General features: G+C 37.3%; 6 protein-coding genes across 6 annotated transcripts in view; all 6 read right to left on the reverse strand.

The window, feature by feature from the left end:
* The window catches only part of LOC131331569 (D-amino-acid transaminase, chloroplastic-like), a 28,512-nt gene that overhangs the window by 1,762 nt on the left and 5,194 nt on the right, over positions 1-21,556 (reverse strand). The window lies entirely within an intron of this gene.
* On the reverse strand, positions 397-1,682 carry LOC131331574 (uncharacterized). The gene is made up of 2 exons (XM_058365607.1): positions 1,410-1,682; positions 397-665 (listed from the first exon to the last, which is right to left on the reverse strand). The coding sequence occupies exons 1-2, from the start codon at positions 1,654-1,656 to the stop codon at positions 580-582; spliced, it is 333 nt and encodes a 110-aa protein (XP_058221590.1). The 5' UTR covers positions 1,657-1,682; the 3' UTR covers positions 397-579.
* On the reverse strand, positions 6,034-7,394 carry LOC131331575 (uncharacterized). The gene is made up of 2 exons (XM_058365608.1): positions 7,088-7,394; positions 6,034-6,230 (listed from the first exon to the last, which is right to left on the reverse strand). The coding sequence occupies exons 1-2, from the start codon at positions 7,356-7,358 to the stop codon at positions 6,172-6,174; spliced, it is 330 nt and encodes a 109-aa protein (XP_058221591.1). The 5' UTR covers positions 7,359-7,394; the 3' UTR covers positions 6,034-6,171.
* On the reverse strand, positions 9,521-10,237 carry LOC131331571 (homeobox-leucine zipper protein ATHB-52). The gene has a single exon (XM_058365604.1). It carries the CDS (start codon positions 10,201-10,203, stop codon positions 9,658-9,660), a length of 546 nt encoding a protein of 181 aa, XP_058221587.1. The 5' UTR covers positions 10,204-10,237; the 3' UTR covers positions 9,521-9,657.
* Positions 13,932-16,211, reverse strand: LOC131331577 (signaling peptide TAXIMIN 2-like). The gene is made up of 2 exons (XM_058365609.1): positions 16,053-16,211; positions 13,932-14,275 (listed from the first exon to the last, which is right to left on the reverse strand). Exons 1-2 carry the CDS (start codon positions 16,148-16,150, stop codon positions 14,152-14,154), a joined length of 222 nt encoding a protein of 73 aa, XP_058221592.1. The 5' UTR covers positions 16,151-16,211; the 3' UTR covers positions 13,932-14,151.
* On the reverse strand, positions 17,789-20,913 carry LOC131331572 (uncharacterized protein At4g28440-like). Its single transcript, XM_058365605.1, has 2 exons — positions 20,435-20,913; positions 17,789-18,285 (listed from the first exon to the last, which is right to left on the reverse strand). Exons 1-2 carry the CDS (start codon positions 20,685-20,687, stop codon positions 18,095-18,097), a joined length of 444 nt encoding a protein of 147 aa, XP_058221588.1. The 5' UTR covers positions 20,688-20,913; the 3' UTR covers positions 17,789-18,094.

Below are 21,556 nucleotides of genomic sequence, written 5' to 3' on the forward strand. Positions count from 1 at the left end.
AGGAGGATGGCGGATAAGGGCTCCAAGTTGTTAATTTCCACAATGGCGAGCTAAATATATATAACTCTCTCTTCTCTTTATTTAATACTCCACTAGTAAACACGCGACCCAACGTTGGCAAAAAAAGAGAGCATAGGATTTGATTGGGACCGAGCCACAACTCAATACCAACACCAACAATCATTCAATTAGAAAGGGCCGGCAAGGAATGATCATTCTTTTCTTTTCTTTTCTTTTCTTTTTTTTGGTGAAAAACTGAATTGTGTTTCCGTTCCTTCCCAAAGTCATTCCACGAATTAATTAAACACGGCATGATGATAAAACTATTTTTTAGTCTAAATAGGACGACCCACGAAATACATTTTCTCAAATAAATGACAATAAAAAGGAAAAGCATTTGTTAAGCACATGAATATAATTTAACTTATTGAAATTAAGGCGGCTAAGCATATATACATTATTCGCATTGTTTTCATTGATGAAGCATTAATTATATGTTGAGGTATATCGCTGCCTCTCCATTATAGTAGTACATCCTTTCTTAGAGGATTTTATCAGTAATTAGGGGAACCATTAGGATTATGTGAGGTGGCAACCACTGGCGCAGCTTTGGGCGCAACCTTTAATATTCATATTCGAAGCAAAGATTCCAAGTTTCTTCGAATCTGCAACAATAACCACCCACATAAGTATCAGAAAATGCACCAATATTACATTGGTATACGGTTAAAATTCTTATTGTTCAACTTTTTTTCACAAATTTAATTCGACCAAGTAGTTATCGGGATCCGATCAACCAAATTTTCTCTTTGCATGAATGATTTACACATTGAAGTCTACAAAATTAACCATTCGAACTATCAACATGGGACCCATGGTGGGCCTAGTTTTATCGGCAAAAAGAATTTTATTAAAAATCAACCGATAGGGTACATCAAGAAAAATATATATATAACCCATGATATTGATACATGAACTAGGAAAAGAAAAACAAGAACTTTCAACAAAAAGGTTTTTTTTTGTCATTCGTTAATTCTAATTTACTTTATCCTAGAAAAGTTGAAAAGGAAAAAGCAAGACAAGAAAGAAAGAGACCAAAATAGTAGAGGGCCCCATAAAAACACTACAGCTACTAGGACTCAGGTTTTTCTTAGAAACTAGAAAATAGCCAATGCAGTTCCTTAACTGGCATGAGATCATAATGGCAAGTTCATCTCTTAGCCCTTCAATATTTAGGCCTCGTTTTGCATTAGAGAGAGGGAATTCTCGTTCGAAGTGTTGACAACACTACAAAGGATTCAAAAGCAAAATTTTATGGTAACAGAATATCATGCATGTATATCAATCAAATGAAAAGGATGAATATATGGATAAGAGAGATGATAATTAAGGTTGTTTCCATTCCTTACCGGCTGCAAATTTGGTGCACTTTTCTTTAGCACAAGTGAAAGCACATCTACTGGCTGCGGTAGAAACAACACTACCACCATGTCGGCAGTCACATCCAATGAAGCATCCATATGGATCGAAAAGACCAAAGCATTTGAAAAAACATTTTAATTCACATGAAATTGCGCTCACCTCCCCCACAACTAGACATAGTATCATTAATCCCATCCAAATTCCAACAACAGATGTTTTATCCTTTCCAGACATTTTTGTGTGTAAAAATTATTGGTGTTTGAGATAATTTTTTTGCATAGATTGATATCCTTATTTATAGGCTCTATGCCCTTATCTAAGCAAATGAGCATTAATTATTGACAATTTCTGAAACATTACATGAATAAGATTACATCTACAAGATTGCATGAATAAGTTTATATATAGGCTTTTTGACTTTGAAATGACAGTTGCAAAATACTTCAAGGATTACAACTCTATCACAAAAAGGTACGCAATACCATACAACTCATATTCAATTCATACTCTCTTCTAAAGCAGATCGACTGACTTAGACATTGGAGGGGTGATGGCAATAGACACACCAGTGCCCATAGCCTTTCATCTGTTGTGCAGGTAGTCGATCGAGCACGCCCGAAAACCGCTTCATCATCCATTGACAAAAGTGTAAAGAAAGCTAAAACTCTTGAGTTGGATTGTGACCCATTTTCAAGATTACTCAACCAAATTGAATAAGCCAAATATCAAGGTTTATGGATACCAGCTCATTTATTTATATTCACAAATCAATCGGTCACCATTTTTTTTTCACGAAAAAGCATACCTATTCAATTCATTCAACGTACCAAGCATTTTTTTTTTTTCACAAAAAAAACATACCCATTCAATTCATTCAAATAAGTCATACAACATCTATAAATAATACCCAGATATAGATCAAGCCATACAACAGCTACTGATAACCACATATAAACAGAGAAATAGAAAAACAGCCAAACCCTGAAAGATGCAAAATTAATGTCGAACTCCTAGGCAGGAGTCATTACCCATCCACAATGTAATCTCGAACAACAAATGTGAAGCTAGTATCCAAACACCGGGCGTCTCGGGATGGCGGAGCTCCATATCAAAGACAACATTAAACCTGTGGAAATCAGTCAAAATCGACGCATGTCGCACTGGACTAAATCCGGACACAAACCAGACTAAATCCAGATGAAGAATGAAATAAAGAAAACCCTAATCCTAACCATTTGCCTTCACGATCCAGCCTACACATGAAGCCACCATCATCATCGGCGAACAGATCCAACCACCATTAGAGTACCGCTGCCCGAAACCCCACGAACTACATCCCACCACTGTCAGCCGCCACCGATACGAGTGGTAGCACACGAACCCACCGTCCACCCAAACAAACCAGAGCAGAATGGACGACAACATATTTGATCGGAGAACTGAACCATGCTATCAAACAGAACATTGTGGTGGAGAAATGAAAAGAAATAAGCAGACACCTAAGGAAAGGGGGATAGGGGAGAGAAAGAGAAGAGGGAGAGAGAAAAAGAGGGAAGAGGGAGAGCGCCCCCCTCCAGAGGGGGGAGATGAAGATGTGTGGCGGCGATAGCTAGAGTTAGGTTCTAGGGTCACCATCCAGATGTTTGCTTGTCGCTTATTACTTCATTTCTTCGATATATCAAATAAGATCACCCCAAGCGTAGGGTATAAGCGTCCAATTGAAGCATAATAATCTGGAAGACCGGGATCATACCCAAGGGAAAAATTAATACGGCTTGGTTGGATTTGTAGATGTAAGCAAGGGCTTTCGGCTTTTAGACAGCCAACTTTGTTTTACGTTTGCGGTGGAAATAAAAAGGCTAAATTAAAAGCGAATAAACTAGGATAAAAAGCAGGTTAGGTCTGGGAATCACTAACACCCACGACTCGAGTTAAATCACATCTTTCACCCAATTACACGTTCAAGATACCGAAAGATAAGATGATTCAATTGCCAAGCTAGCTCTAGAATTTATTTAGCAAACACTTCGAGCGACAGAGCTCCAAGCATCATGTGTGGTAAGTAGGCAGTGCTCTTACCTACACATGATCAAGGAGGTTAACACCTTAGCAATTTGACGAATAAATCCGAACCCCACGTTGATTTTGAAATCAAAGATTAAAACTTTATTGGTGAAAAACGCAATTTTTACTCAAGTCATGAGGTGCTAATCATTCCATGACCTAACCCTAGAAAACTACTCACGCATATCTATGAAGATAAGAGCAAGCAAAAATCTACTTAGCATAATTGACATAACAACACTAAAAGAAAATTAGATTAAACGATAGATCGGAGTAATGGCTACAACTTTAATGAAGACGAAAGCAACAAAAACTAACTAATTAAGGTAGAAAATTAAAGATTCAAAAGCTCGAAATGAAAAACAATGAAGAACAATTCAAAAAGCAAAGTAAAATCTAGGCTAGATCTAAATTATACAATATATCCTCTTTTGTACAATGTGACATCACGCCTTTTATATCCTCCAAGTACGCGCACAGAATATTCTTCAAGATGCTCCAAAGACGCCCTCCGAAACCCTCGGTATCGATCTCGAAGGCCTTATGCTGCAGATGGAGCTCACTCGGTACCGATAGAGATTTTTTTAAGGGTACCGATACCGAAGTAGACGAGGGGCTGTTGCTGGGAGCTTCGGTACCGATAGGAATTATTTAATAGTACCAATACCGAGCCTGCTTTGACTGATTCCCATTTAAATCCCTCTGGTACCGATGGAAGAGAACTATATCTATCGATGCTGAGATGATTGTGTTCCAGAATTTGTTTCTTTTGCTTCTTTGCCTTGGCTATTCGTCATCGGGTCACCTTCGGTCCTTGAATCTTTATGCTTGGATTCCGGTGATACAGTTCTTGGCCATCTTTAACAAGCTTTGGCTTTAAAATTCCTGATTTAAATGGTTTTTCCCACAACACGGAACTCAAATACCTTACGAGCAAAGACAATTAAAAATAAAAAATTAAACGATAAAATTAACTAAAACTAGATAACTAGCGCACCTTACATTGCATTCTCTGGTACTGCTTATCACTTATTTTTAAATATTGTCGAATAAGTAGAAATTACTTTTTAAAACTTCTCCAAGTTCCCCTAACTTTTTCCTGGCAAATTAAGACTCACAGCTTGTTTTTGAACGGCAAATTTTTTTTATTAATCCTTAGAATAAGGGATGATGGCATCAAATCCTAAACACAGCTAAGAATTATCTTCTGCCCACCCGAAACCCCAAGAGAGAGGAGAGTGAGAGACGCCCGGGAAGAGTGAGGAGAGTAAGACTCACAGCTTATTACCATTAAGGAATCAAATTCAAATAAACTGGACTAATTAATAAAGTAATGGCAACAACGGGCCACAAATATGATTTTTCGACTTGTATCGATCCCGTTTGATGTAAATTCGGATTCTTGTATTAATCCTTCGGTTGAGTATGTATATATATGGTTGATCAAATCAAACATTGATTTTGGCCGCTTTATAAAATTATTTATAATTCAGACACCACATTTAATTCGTTTGAAATACTACTAGTTCAATATAACTGGAATGTTTGATCAAGTATACAAAGGAAACTCATCAATGGATTTCGGAACTGCTGACTGACTCAAGTCTCTTCATACTGCTTAGAAACTTCCACAAAGGTCACCGGCCTTGTCGATCAGTTCAACTAGATATACATTCTGGACAAAGTTCAATTAATGCTCTTCGTCTATTTTTTTCTAGATAATAGTACTCCACTGGTCTAGACGCGTGGACCCAACGTTGGCAAAACGCTCCGAAAAGCATAGGGTTTGATTGGGAATCGGGCCACAAATCAATACCAACGTACAGTACCAACCCCTGATCCATATCTCTCGAATACTCCTTTACACGGTCTTGTTGTGTTACTATGATTAGCCATGCATCTAGCTCAGTTGGTCGTGTACCCGGCTCATACTTAGGTATGTTTGTGAGGTTTCGGGTTCGAGTTGATTGGGCAATGTCGCTATATATCCCTTGTAGTAATCTAACTTTTTTTTGAAAGGCAAAAAATTTCATTAATCATTGAAATTGTTACAATGATAATAAGAACAAGGAGAACGACATCATATTCCTAAAACTAAGTTAAGAACAATCATGTACCCAGTCTGAGACTCAATCCTCGACTGGCAAGAAGTCAATCCAGAAAACCTTGTACTAATCTAACTTAACTAATATACTAAGTACATCCTACCGTCTAGAAAGAAGGAAAAAAAACGTCTTGTGTTGCTATCATAAGTAGTTGTTGCCTGGATATGTATATCTCGCTCATTGGTGATAAGTCGACCACAATTAATAAAAATAGGTATCCAAACACCCTTAGGTATATTCCGAAATGAAAATGCCAAAGTAGAATTTGGTCTAACAGTGTGAAGTGAGAATACAATGACGATAGTCTCGTGCATTGAGTTAATTTGCCCTTTTGGTGAAACCTGAACTGCATTCCCTTCTTTCCCAAAGTACATTTTCTCAAATAAATGACAATCAAAAGGAAAAGCATTTGTTAAGTAACTAGCACATGAATCTAAACTTATTGAAACTAAGCATATTAAATTCGCATTATTTTAATTGATGCAACATTAATTTTATGTCGAGGTTTATCACTGCCTCTCCATATAGTACATATAATAATTTCTCAGAGGATTTCATTAATAATAAGGAACCACTAGAACTATGTGAGGTGGCAGTCATTGGCGCAGCTTTGGGCACAAACTTTAGCTTTCTTCGAATCTGCAACAATTAATAACAACCCGCATAAGTACCGAAAAATGAATCAATATATATTACCGATGTGCTAGGGAACCATAAATTAAATCAGTTCTATAATTCAAACAGTAGATTCCAACGAAAGAAAAAGAAAAAAAGTACTTTTTTTTTCCGAACCCGTATATGGATCGGATCGAAGAGGGGGATTTCTCGCCGCTGTGCATCAGGTGGTGCCGTGGTAATTGTCAGTTCTCACAAATGATAGCTATTGCTCAAACTGGACATTCTATTGGCGGGTAGAAAGCCCATATGGTCTTGCCCAATGGGAAGTTACCACGCTGGTCACCTCCTCTCACCCTTTTTTATTATCAATAAAAAAATTTAGCAATTGAAACACGAATCGAGGTTGACTACCGATGGTTCGTTTACAATACTCCGTACTATGTAACTTTTGGAACAAGGGGGTTCCCTCCTCTATAATAGAATGGAGCTCACCACAGTCTCTTTCATGTTGGTGATCCTAATCGTTTAAGTTTTTAGGTCCAGTTGTGTAACTCATTCATGCACAGAATTATTGGATATCGGTAGACATTTGACCAAGCAGTTATCGGTATTCACTCAACCTAATTTTTCCTTTGCATGAATTATTTACACATTGAAATCTACAAAATTAACGGTTCGAATTCTCAACACGGGACCCACGGTGAGCCTCGTTTTGCATTAGAGAGAGGGAATTCTCGTCGAAGTATTGACCACACTATATAGGATTCAAAAGCAAAGTTCTATGGTAGCACAGAATATCATGCATGTAGATCAATCGAATGAAAAGCATCAATATATGGATAAGAGAGATGATGATTTAGGTTGTTTCCATTTCTTACCGGGCGCAAATTTGGCGCACTTTTCTTTCACACAAGTGAAAGCACATTTTGCGGCGGCGGTAGAGACAACACTACCGCCAGGTCCCGCGTCACCCTCGCATTTGCCCATACAGGTCTCGAAGCATCCATGATATGGGTGGAGGAAAGAAACGCATGAGAAAAGGCATTTGAAATAACATGATGCTTTTGCATGTACCTCCCCGGCAGCTAGACATAGTATCATCAATCCCATCCAAATTTCAACAGCAAATATTTTATCCTTTCCAAACATTTCGATCTCTCTGTGTGTGTGAAGATTATTGGTGTTTGAGATAATTTTTTTGCATAGTGATATCCTTATTTATAGGCTCTATGATGCCCTTGTCTAAGCAAATGGGCATTAATTATTGACAAATTCTGGAACATTACATGAATAAGATTATTTCTACAAGATTGCATGAATAAGTTTATTTATAGGTTTTTTGACCTTGAAATGACAGTTGCAAAATAGTAGTTCAAGGATTACAAAAGCATTCTTAGATTCATACGTAAACTAACACGGTCGTTTTGTATTTTACTGTCTTCTTTTGTTTTAACTTTTGTTTTTTTTATATCTTGAGCTTGACTTAGGAATTTGAAAATACTAATTGCTTTCTCTTTAGTTTAGATGTCCCCCTTTTCTTTTCTTTTCTTTTCATCAAAATTTTTTTTTTTTGCTCCTTTCAAAGTGAAAAATGAATTGAATCAAAAAAAATTACTAAAGACATTGAGGGAAGTTTAAGGAATTGTCAAGTAGGAGAGTGAATTCGTATAAAAATATCATGTGAACTACGGGTGCTTTTAAAACGGGAGTATAGCATTTAGGTAGATTAGGCCCTGGTTTTATAAGCTTAGGATGAGTTTACTCTAAGTAGTTTCCACGTATATTCTTGCGTTTGAGTTCTTTAGATTTATTGCTATTGACTTTAGTTGTTAGATTGTTATAATAGCATGGAACTTGGTTAATCGATTAAAATTGGAGGTTGCACGAGTTTTTAATTGATCGTCCTATTTACCCCCCTCTAGGACTCTTTTAATACTTTATATAATTTCAACCGTAGTCACATATATAATTACTTATCATATTTGTAGAAATGAGTTTCCCAAAATCATATACATGAGGATTTAGTCATGCGGCGGCCGGGTTATGTGCATCGGATCAAATTATATCCAATATGATTTATGAAGTCCGCATTTAAGATCCTTATTTTAAGATTTTTATTAAAAGCTCACTATATACACACATATATAAGTGTTTAACCCGCCCACAATAGGAATGATGTTTACATCATTGAATGCGACATATGAGCAGCTAGAATATTAATTGCTGTCACTGAGTATAATATGAACTAAGTTACCAAAATATCTAAAATGTGTAGTACTGGTCAAAGACTCTTATACCACTTTGATTGCAAAGGATAACATAAATAAAGAGAAAAAGAACAATCTTTCCCGTTCTGCTAAGAAAAATAAGTAATTATTTTTCAAATTAAAGATAATGTATTATGAAAGAATAACATGTCTCATAAAACAAAATATAAATACTTAAAATATAAAAACTTTAGTGAAACGAGACCTCATCTGTTGTCACTTCTGAAAACCAACCTTATGGCATTTTTTTTTTTTTGTTTTCTAGGTTTTTGAGCTTCTCATCAATGCAAGCAGCTCTTTTGCCGCTTCTTTTTCATGAAAATTTTGCCACAATTTGAACCTGATTACAAGTCCATTGAATTGCCTACATCTTTTGTTTCTATCTTTGCTGATACCAAGGAAATTATTTGTTTCTTCAGGCACATACTTAAAAAAAAAAAAAAAAAAAACTTACACTTGAAATCCAGTTTAACAATTTTTTTTTATCTGCAAAATCTAGTATTGGTAGTAGTTAGATTAACACCGTGGAAGGAGTTGAACTCTTGACCTTCTTTCTCCTGGCATGCACCTAAGGAGTTGAATTTCAATTGAACATCGATTTGAGTTGCAGTATACGGTTCATTTGCGATTTTGCATCATGTCTAATACCAATTTTCACAACAGCAATCACCTCTGAAAATCCAACACAGAATGGAAATAGAAAGGAAGATCGTAATACGTACTAATTTTAATTTGTTAAAAACTTGGAAAATGCTATACAAATGCTTCCACACTAATACTGATTTCTAAAATTTAAACTAACGAAAAGTTGCCACCAGGCTCCAGCACAATTGGCATCTTCAGATCCTCCCCATGTGGGAGGTCTAACTAGGGTTCGAGCCCCGTTGTGGGTGTTTGGGATTCAGAACTATGAATAATCTCTGAAACTCCTGTGGACTAATCTACTAACACCCGATGATGTATACAATATTGGAAAATTTTAAAAATAACTCATGAAAAGTTATACAAACAGAAACTTCATATAGAAATTTCGTACAGCTAGAATGATAGTATTCGATTCGAAATCAAAGTATAGAAATCATCAACAACTTTCCTGTTTCGTTAGAATAACATCACTCATCCAACACAAGAGAAAAATAAATCCAAGAGGAAGAAGAAGAATAGAATTTTCTTGGCCACTTTTAGGCACAAGTAGTAGAACAATTTGCACCCATCAAACAAGCATAGAGATCCTCAAGCTGCAAAGCCTCATTATTGTTATCCACCCAAGAACAACTCATGACATGATCCTGATCATGCAAGCTAGAACTCCCTCTCTCATCACAACAGCTAGAGAGAGAAGAAACATCCATGGGAGGAGGAGGATTCGAAAATTGCCTTAAAGAAACCAAAACCTTGTGTGCCTTTTCCAGCTCCTCCCGAAGCCGCTCGACCTCTTTCTCGAGCTGTTTTTTCTCGGCCGTTGCGGCTTCGAGACGGAGCTGGAGGGCACTGTGGTCGAGCTCGAGGCTCTGAGTCTTCCACCGGGCTCGCTTGTTCTGGTACCAAATGGCGATTTGTCGGGGAGGGATGCCGAGGTCGCGAGCCAGCTGGAGCTTGCGCTCCGGCTCGAGCTTCTTGTTCGAGCCGAAGCTTATTTCCAGGAGCCTCACTTGGTCTTTCGTAAGCCTCTTCTTGTGGTGCTTGGATGAGTGCTGTTTTTGGCTCTGGTAGTTGAAGAGACTCATGGTTTGTCGCTTCTATGAGGTGGAGAGACACTAGCAAATGATACTTATATATATAGGGAGAAATTTAACTGGTCAACAGATGGGGTTTTAAGGAACTCGTCAAATGAAAAAAGAAAGAGGAATCAATTAATCTCTTTTAATTACTACCATTTGATTCCTTCACTTCAATTTTTTTGTCTTTTCTTTTCTTTTTTTCTGATCGGCAAAAGAATTTTATTAAAAACTCGACAATGGTACATCGACAAGGAGAGGGCGAGCATCATAAGGCAATCATGTGACAAGCATTCGAAAAGATTCATTCGTTTAAGGCCTGAGATTTAGAAATTTACTTTCTCATGTTCACGGGTTCGAAATCCTTTAGTGTTAGTATATATCAACTCTCATGGAGCCAATTCATACGAATAGGGGTGTTTATTGTAGTTTCCGAGGCCAATTTTCAAAATTTTCTTTAAAAAATACTGTGTCAATTTGCTCTTCTCCTTCTCTTTCTTCTCTCTCACTCAACGTAACCTTTGTCGAGTTTCATTAATACTGTAATATTTTTTCCGTGTTTCAAAAAAATAAATAAATGTGTCAGCTCGCTTGTAGGCAAAATTAGAACTTCTCAAATAAGTTGGAAATTTGACCCTGCAGTTATGTTACTTGTAACTTCCCGTTTTAGCAGAACTGGCTTTTACGAGAGAGAGAGAGAGAGAGAGAGAGAGAGCTGACATATGGTATCCATCATCCATGCATGCTCGTGATATTCACGTGGGTCTGGTCCTACCGATGCAACAAAAAATTATTTATTGGGTATATAAAATATAAATAATACGAATGTATGCAAGTATACAACCTTATCTTTTAATGGATTAAGTGATCATACTATATATAATTAAATAAAGTAGTAGATAAGTAAACATTACCAAACAAGCTCCGGAGGATCCTTGGACTTGGCCATACCTTTTGTTGCTCCACTAAATTAGGGTTCCATTCTGTCATTTGTTGGTCACATGTGAGTGCAATTTTGTTCACCATCCCTTAAAAGAAAGAGGGTGAACATTATCCTCTTTTTCATTGATTGAAGTGATGTGGACCCCACCACAAAGTGATGTCATGCTTACCATATAATACACTTTTTGATAAGCATGATATCACTTTGTAGTGAGGTCCACATCATTTTAACCAATAGAAAGGAGAGTAATGTTCACCCTCTTAAGTAGAGGGTGAACAAAACTCAACTCATCCGTCTTCACATATATAGTACTTATTATAATATGGGTTCTTTGATTTTCTATCAGAAGCTGATAGACATCAAAAGTGGTTTATATATATTTGTAGAAAAAAAAGGAGAAAGTAAGGTAAGGAAAGAAAAAGTGGTTTATATTGAGATCGTCAAGAACATCAACCACTGTACGTGCTAACTAAAAATCATCTTGATTGGTTTCGAAATATGATCTCGGAATACACTTACCTTGAAATTATAAACTAAGACTAGACCATGCACTGAATCGGGATTTATTTACCTGAACATAATATGTTTTGCGCTCATTATTTCTTGGTATCCGATTCCACCCCTTGTCCCATATACCGACGTATGCCTATACCTTTATTTCTGTACATTTTCAGCCGTAGAATTGCACAAAAAACACTTCAGCTGAAATTACACAGGAACAGGGGTACAAAGACAAACAACTTGCATGTACAAGATAAGTTTCTTGGATGATTCCTTGCTAAGTTTTCCATACCATACAGAATGGGTCAAATCTTCCCCTTTTTCTATCATTAAGAGAGTGAGAATATTTCAAGCTTGGCAACCCTTTGATCTCGAAGTTTGCTACGAGGATCAGGTATTAGCTGTTCTTGGAGTTGATCAGGTATCAGGTCATCACGGGGATAAATTTTTCAAGTTGATCCAAATTAGCTGTTCTTGGAGTTGTATCAAAGCTACAACATACTCATTTGTAATTTCGATTTCACTAATTGTTCATAGTAACTCCATTACTTATATATAGTCGGATATCTGGGCTAACTTACACGCACTTTAAATAATAATTTCGAAACTCTAAAGTGCAATAGAAAATATTGAGTTTGGATGACTTCCTCATAATATCTCTCTCTCTCTCTCTCTCTCTCTCTCTCTCACACACACACACACACACACATCAATGGACGAGCCCTTTTGATTTCCATCTATACAATCTGTCACAATCTCCATGACCATGCATGAAGGCAACAACAGAAAGAGTACACTATTTGCTGATTTCATCTGCAACCTCAAACTAGTCTGGGTTAAAGCTGAACTAATTTTGCTAAAACCCTATCACTTTTGTTGGTTTGAAAGGGTACACATGGCTCCCACACTTTTAATGCTACAATTGGAGGTTAAGATAGTTGTTCATGCACCTGTGATGTCAAGATATAAATGTATAGAGTCCGTTTTAGGTGAGGGATTCCGCACACTTTTTGCGTGCTGACTTATAATTTCAGCCGTCGGATGATATTCGAGAATCGAGAGTAATAGTCTGCACGTAAAAAACATCCGAGATCCCTCACTAGAAGTGGGGTGTGTGTATATATATATTCATTACAAATTCTTTAATTAATTCATTTTAGTTAATTATAAAGAGGAAGTTTTTGGTTTAAAATAAAGATTTGCACATTCCCACAGTGGCCTAGCTAATCAAAGTTGTAGGCCCTTTCCTTTTCAAGTGCATGAACATTGACTAGTCGGGTCAAGAAGGCACCCTCTGCTGTCACCTCCAGAGATATGCTTTCTTTGATTGGACTATTACACAAATTAGGCAACTTGGTTTGACTAGTTAAACAAATTCTGCTATTGAGAGACATTTCTATCAAAATATTTCATCTGTTCAAACTCATTTCTATCAAGGGAATTGGGAGGAACCCACTTCTTGAAGGCTATTTTTCCCACCCAAAGGATCCTCAAAAGGAACAAAATTGAGCTCAAAGAAACAGCTAGAATTGTTGTTACAAGAGTATAACCTGCCTATATATCGTACCCACTCGGTAGTTAAAATGGTCAAAACTTGAAATTGGAGCGGTAAGCTCAAGCGTTAAGCAGCCTGGGGCTTGGTCACGTGATTTTAGTCTTTAGAACCGCACAATCATGCAGAGAACTTACAATACAATGATCAATTGTGAGCCCTACATGCGTAATATATAGTGTGGTTCACAAGGATTTCGAGATGCCATGTTGCTATTTCCCAAGAGCCTCCAATAATTTTCCTCGCCTTCATCAATTTTAGCTCTTTATTCGCTATTCGGCTATATATTGAGCGGAAAATCGACCAAGAAAGATTGTTCATAATTGGACAGAGTTTCCAACAATAGAAAACTATGAACTTGTGACCTATTTGCATCCATATACAGAGTTTCTTTTTCTTTTTCTTTTTTATGTTAACTTATTCCCTTTGAAATCACAAATTTGAGATACGGCCCACATAAATTTGGGGTTTCATAGAGTGTTATGACCCACATAATGTTTAAGAGTTAAAAGCCCGGTCGGGTCCTTGCAACTTTGCTAAAAGGTCAAGATAATCTCCCTCCTTATGTGTCTCTATTTAGCATATTATTGTAACCGATGTTTTTTTAGACGATGTTGCGCAATTGAACATCGACAACCACATGTTCAATATGTTTGTGAATCTTCACGAACCGAGCAACAAAAAGTGCATTTGCTAGGAAGTTAGTAAATCTGGCCGTAGTAGTGCATAAAAAAAGCTAGAGCCTCTATAATAAAGCAATAACTAACTATTCAATTAACAAATGAATAATTCTCACATGTACATACATACTCTCTCGTGTACTAATAATCATCTCTAACTAATTTACTGTGGATAGTGCTTGTACAAATGTGTCCGGCACATGCATTCATTGTTCAAAACGCGCGCTAACATGATCGGAAGAGGCTGCGGTTGGCGGGATCGGTTTTGGCTTATATCATGATTAGCACGGAATTTTGTCAATGAACCATTGAATCACGTTCACTGGAAGCTTCAGAAGTGTAACTGCCAAATTTGCAATTCCACTGCAACATATGCAACATGGACACAGGCAACTCAATACCGTCCTGCCATTCAATAAGCCAAAAGCCAAATACAAAAGAAGTAATAATTGTTAAGTTGCCTTAACATGCTATGTAATTAAATTTCAAATCAAATTAAAATATTCTAACAATAATGGCTTTCGCCGATGACAAAGGAAGACATGTTTGATGCCACAAAACGTCTTGCACATCCGTTCTCTCCAAAAGTTGCAACGTAGGTATGTCCAATCCAAAGTCGTCTCCAAGAAACTTGGAAACCTGTTGTGAGTTGGGGATACAATAGGGTAATATTCTTTCAGATGATACTCATCTTACTCGGTATTTGTTGTGCCCCCATTATTTGCCCACACACACAAAACACCAAAAAAAAAATGTGGTTCCTCAAAAGGTGTCCACTAATGGCCATTCCTGGCTCGGCTCGGGTAGACTAGAGGAGAGGAATTTCACTATGGGTAGATACAAATACAACGGAGGAAGAGCACCCCAAACCGGAGCTCAACTCAACTCACCTCTCCCTCTCTTGCTCTCACCCTCACCGGAGTCCTGGTTCAACTCGACTCTCTCCCGGAGGAGGAGCCTCTCTTCCTCCCTTCTACACCTCTCAACTCTCTATCTCTTTTTCCTCAACAATACAAGAGATCGAGATCACATGCTGGCATGCATATATGTCTAACGTATACATAGTGACAAGGCACTCAACTCAAAAGCCCTCCTTCAATTCCTCTGATTTCCTGCAGCTTCAAGAAGGCCTTATGTCCCATGAGGCAGGCCAAAGGCCCAAAACAAATGGGGTGGTCCAACAGTATTAATTAAGATTTAAATTTTTCATTTTGTTCGACTTGTGAGTTGGTATCATGCAAAAAAAAAGGAGATGATCACCACATTGCAGTTGCAAAAAAAAAAAATTTAAATAAATAAATAAAACAAGAAGAAGAAGAAATGAAATGGGACCCCCTGGCGATTGACATAATCTAGAAATTAACCCTAGCTTGAGCAATGATATTAAACAACCATCAATCAGTGGAGAAACCACTCTCGATTAAGGAGTTCATGATTCGGAATAGCCTTAATTTAAGGCCTTTCCTTGATTAGGTATAGCTTTTTTTGTTTTTTGTTTTTTATTATTATTTTTTGAACTGTAGAGCTTTTTTTGTTGGGGCTGTAATATTATGCACATCTGTTACAAAATCTTTCGTTCGTTTAGTTTATAAAAAGGTGGTGTTAATACTAAAACTGTTTTTGTTAATGTCAAAATTATTGTGCAAAAATAACTTGTATCATGTGCAAAGTACAAGACTTTTATGCACAATAGTCTTGGCGTTAATAAAAACAGTTTTGACATTATCATTTCCTTTGATAATATTCCAAAGTACCAAAAAAAAAATTAAACAACCATATAAACCGGTGATAAACAAGGATGGGACCAAGGGAGGTCTAGTAGCGGCGATCGCCATGACAAGAATTTTAGAAAATGCAATTATTATATGTAAAAAAATAAATTATGCCCAACTTATATAGTCTCGCAACTACTAGATTTTTTAAGTATACATTTCGTCACTGCTAAGGTAAAATCTTGGTTCCGTCCTTGGTGATAAATGATATTCAAAACAAGAAAACCATGCATGCATGCATCAAAGGAGCAGACATTGTATTGAATAAATTAATCCAATCATGCATGAAAAGAAATGTCTTGCAGTATTTGGGGGGGGGGGGGGGAGGGGGGGGGGGGGGGGGAGAAGAAATCCAAATGAAAAAGAAGTAAGGAATATCAAAGAAATAAGAATGAATGAATAAAACTAACCCGAGAACCCAAACAATGGCACCGACGAGAGAGAGAACCAAAGCAACAAAAGCGAAAGGCAAGCCAATCAAGAAACCCAATGGCCTGCAATCCCCCATTTCTCTCTCACTCTTCCTCTCTCTCTCCAATTTGTTGACTCTCTCTCTCTCTCTCTCTCTCTCTCTCTCTCTCTCTCTCTCTCAACCTTTCCTTTTTTGAAATGGAGGAGGAGAGCCTTTGCCGGTGGGGGAAAAAAGTTTCCTGTGATTTATTGAGAAAGGGAGAATCGTTTGTTCCTATCAGGAGAGTTGCAATTTGAACCGGAACGGGTCCCTACCCAGTATCTGTGATGACGAGAATACCCCATTATCATATAATAGGAAGTGGACTTGGGATTTTTTTTGAACAAGGGTGTTTTGGGCAACTGAAATAACTAGTCACGAGCCAACCATACTCAACGTTGTTTTTATTAGACTAATGAGATGTTTGGAAACTTATTTTTTGGTTTTTTATTTTCAACTTTTTAGTTTTTTGGCCTTTTGAATTATGGTCAGAATATATATTGAATTATGGTAGAGTATTTGAATGATATGTTCAAAATACATTTTGCAATAAAAGTAGTGTTTGGGAGATATATGATGAAAATTAATTATGAGCGGCTTTGTTCGGTTGTTAATTTAGTTTTGTTTTAGTTTTGTTTTTCAATCATTATCGTACTTCTTTCTCCAATCATTACCCTATTTCTCAAATTATTATTTTCTCATTTCTCTCTGTCTCTCTCCAATCATTACTCATATTTTCAATCATTACCATATTTCTCTCTCCACCCACTACCTAAACTAAACTATCAACCAAACAAAGCCGAATTAATTTTTTACCATACGACCCCACATAACAAAAGCCTTATCGATTCTATGCTATTTCCAGAGAAAGAAAGAACGAATAACTACCCCACTTTGCTTGGTGTTCAATTTTGAGGGGGGGGGGGGGGGGGGGGAAATTATGTGATGAATAAAAAAGGGAGTGCAATTTTGTTCACCCTCTTCAAAAGAGGGTAACATTACCCTCCTTTCTATTAGTTGAAATAATGTGGATCCCACTAAAAGTGATGTCATGCTCATCATGCAATACACTTTTTTGGTAAGCATGATATCACTTTGTGGTGGGATCCACACTATTTCAATTAATAGGAATGAGGGTAATAATAAGTGGAGGGTGAACAAAACCCAACTCGTAAAAAGAGACAGAGAGAAATTTATTGAGAGCCATGCAGAGAGTAAAATTTCTCAAAAACTTATAAAAGAACAAGCCTGTAGTTTATTAGTCTCACTCCTTAATCGCACTTAGGTGCAGTACCGTAGTGAGTTTTACTCAAATATTTTATAAAAAAAATTGACACCCTTTGTTGATAGGTTGAGCTAGGTAGATAGTAAAAATTCTTTTAATACATGACAAGTTCTAATATCTGACAAAAGGAGGGGGTTTCGATTCCCAGAGATCTCAGGACTTTTTGCAAACTAAAAAGAACGTTTGGTTTCTATGGTGGTGGGTTGCTATGCTAGACTCACCCATTTCTCATTCACGAAATGGGAGAGACGGATTACCGGAGTTGTCCCAACTTTGGCAAAATTGCTGAGTCAAAACGGGATTTTTCCACCCAACACAAAATGAGCTCTCTGCTGCAGACATGCATACGCACAAAAACAAAACAAAAACTCGAAATAACGAGGCCAAATAAAGGGGAAGAAAGCCAGCAATTTAAAGCATAATCATCCCTATCATTGATACCTTAACTTTTCTTTCACGTTTCCATGTCCAACAACAAAAAGGAACTGAGCTTTCCCTGCCCACTCTAAACTGATCCTATTCATGATAATCATACCATTAGATATGATTTTTTTCTTTTATCACCATACTATTAGATATATATTCGCCGGATTTAGCTTGAACTAGCATACCAATTTCAAACCATCCATTCTTTCAGTGGGGAAAAACATACTACTGCGCATTTTAGGTTTCTAGTCTTCTTATATATCCATATCCTAGCTGCCAAAAGATCACAATCACTCGTCCGCAACATTCACCAGCTCATATTCGACAAGGGAGAGATTGTTGTCCTCTTTCACTTCAAAGGAACCAGGTTCTGTGACCTCGACACGGCCCCATTTGTCAACTGCAAGCCTCATGGATCCCTTGAACATGTCAATCTTTGCATTTCGAAGAATGATAGTTGCACCAGGCTTCATCAAATCAACTGGGAGACGGAAAAAATTAAAAGAAAAATCATTATTGAGTGGAACATCATAAAAATTCGGAGCCAGGTGATTAAAAGGAATGAGAAAAAGGAACCAACTCCAACGACAGGACAGATCTCTTCTTTTTTTTTTTGATAAGTAATTTTGTTAACAATGTGCCATGCCCAAGGAGCAATTGAGGTAATGGATTGCGTTTTCAGTTTTCATCCATTTTACAAGCTATGGCAGAGAAGGGATACAAAAAGAGGATAGTCGTTCAAGTGAGAGAGACGAAAGCACAACAATATGAAAGAAATTGGCAGCTTGGATTAAGCCATAATAGAACAGAGGACATACCTCCCATTCCCAAGCATTTGACTACAACCGTTTTCAAATTTATCCTATAGAACAACAGTTGCATCATGCATGCCAAACTTCAAGACAAAATTCTGAATGTATCAATAGTGAAGCAGAAGAAAATTTTGAACAACTTAGTCACTTCAGACAAACAGAGATATTGCATCAGTATACGCTCTGTTTGCTTCAAGAATCATCCATAATAATATGCCAGGTCAACTAAGCCATAAGATTGGTCAACGTTTGCTAGAATTGTTTTCCAAGCAGATGTCTTTATATTTCTTTGACGTCCTATATTCCAACATCCTTAGATTTTCCACCATACCAAAGTATTCCAGTAGAAGAGATTACCGGTGTCATAAAAATAAAAAATCAAATGAGGACTGTGGGGTTTAGTGGTAAATGTTTGTGCTGCTAGGAATATACAAGTTTTAGTAGAGGCTAGTAGCCACTCAAGGCAATCTACAATTTAAAAAGGTATAAATCCTGGAAATCTTGTATACGACTACCCTCCACAAGACAGTTAAAATCATTCTTGTGCAATAGCAGCCAATATTGGCCATTAGTAGCGAACTAGCAATTTATGTATACAAATCTTAGGGACATGTCAGGTTTTAAACACCCATCTGCAATTTTTAACTAATATTACTGCCCATAAGCTATTATCAGTTATTAGCACAATATCTTCTAAATCAACTTGTGTCATTCTGGATCAACCAAATGCATTAGACAGTATGAAATGACAATGAATCCCTCTAGTCCTCCACTAATTCCAATGCCTCCTTTTCTTCAACATTTTGCAACAATGACACTGACCTACAACTTCTGATCTCCCATTGTTTAAAGCAAGATGAGACAACCTAGGGAGTGAAATAATTCAATCATACAAAATACAGAGATTGTCCAAGTATTTCAATGATTTCATAGATCCGTTGAGAATACAAAAAAACCAATGTCTAAACTTTAAACTAGACCTTCACACAATAGATAAGAATGGTCAATCCATGAATCCCTGTGAAGCACGACTACTTTGAAACTAATCACGCATGGGTATTGAACACGTATCGGATACCAACAAGCGCCCGATGCACCCCGATACGTATCGGATACATAAATAAGTATCTTGTATTCTAATTAAATGCTTTTAATTTCAGTTATGTGAGTATACATTAGGGGATACATTCATACATCAGGGATAATTTTGGAAAACGGCGGGGATTAAAATGAAATTTTTTCCAAGATTCTGCAAGTTAAAATCACAAGGGCAAACTGTAAATACAGCAGATGCACATAAATACTCTCGATAGATACACAGATTGAGGAGCAAGTCAATCAACCCATTCACGTCGAAGTCGATAAATTCATCCAACTCTTCACAAGTAGTCTCTCTCTCAAACACACAGTCACACACTCACAAAACACAGAGTCACACTCACAAAATACACAGACACACAGCGATTGCCACAGAATATTGTTTACTTTTCACACCGTAGTTTCAGTTTTTTATTATATTTTACAGATTACTTTTTTATAAATAAATACTGAATCACTGATACATACAATAGTACCCATATGTACATATGAACGTCTTTTTTATGCCTAGAAGATGAATAACTATAAAATGGATAACTCGTTATCCTATTTGTTTTGGGTTTTGTCGTATCACGAAACCTGTGCTTCAAAGTCCACAGATGCGTTCACATTCCAAGCTGTAAAGAATAACCGGAGATGACATCCAATGATCGAACCACTAATCCATATATAGGGTTCTAAACAGATCAGAAACCATGATATAGTAATACACTCATATACCTTGATCATTTCTCGCGGTGAAGAGAACAGTACCGGTCTCATCCCCGATTAGGCACTCAGCAATGCGTGACTGCCGGGCGGGGTTCAGAGCCCCCGATCCCGACCCGCCCTTCTGAACGACGCCGTTCGCCTCCAGAACCTTCACGGTGAGCGTGTGACCGTACGTCCCGGGCTTCAGGCTGTCGACCTTGACGAACACCGGCTTCCTCAGCCCGGGTTTCGCGGCGGCGCTAGGCTGTGCATCGGTGGCCATTGAATGAGTGGGAACCCTAAAAAGCGACGGAGATGGCGTGAAATGTGTTGTGTTGCGCTGTTTCTCTCTCTGGAATTTGGTTTCTCTCTCTCTTTCTCTCTCTCTCTCTCTCTCTCTGGAATTTGTTCGAGTGATGAGTGGCCTTTCAGTGCCCGAGTCCTACTCTTCATTGCTTTGCTATACTTAGGAATCTCATTTAGGAATCCACTCATTCCTTTCGTATTCCGATACATGTTTTTGGAGCGGTTCACGAGAATGTTAAAGTGGGTGGGGGAGGGAGGGAGGTGGGATCACCTGGGATCGGGACCCCTATTTATTATTATTCTTTTTGGTGAGTTCGGGACCACTGATCGATTTGCTTCGATTACGCTATTTGACAAACACAGTTTCTAATTCACTTTTAAAGGTACTTTAAATCAGAGCCGTCCACGTGTAATGCATTTTTTTGTTAAGTTCGGGACCACTGGGACATTGGACTGTTATTAGCATTTTCAAATACTATATTTAAGCGAGACTAGATTAATTTTTCTTGTGGGTAGGAAGTATTATTGCCTTCTACAGTAATAAACTTTTGTCAGAATTTTTTTAACAAAAATTGGTATGATTAATTTGTTCGTTCCTGAGAGAAGAATAAAAAAAAAGTTATAAATAGAAGTGAGGAAAAAAAATGAATATAAGACACCACTCGGGACTCGGAGCATATGTTAAATACGCCTATCACAATTTTTATTTTATTTTTGTCTGTAGTTAAATTTTTTTTACCTTTAGTCATATTTTTTATATTACTTATTGGATCCATCTTGTCAAGACCCTTTTGGATTTTGTGAGTGAGTATTGTAACGAAGATTGGCTATCTCAACCTAGGTTCG

This window comes from Rhododendron vialii, chromosome 6a, assembly GCF_030253575.1.
Source record: "Rhododendron vialii isolate Sample 1 chromosome 6a, ASM3025357v1".
NCBI classification, from domain to species: Eukaryota; Viridiplantae; Streptophyta; class Magnoliopsida; order Ericales; family Ericaceae; genus Rhododendron; species Rhododendron vialii.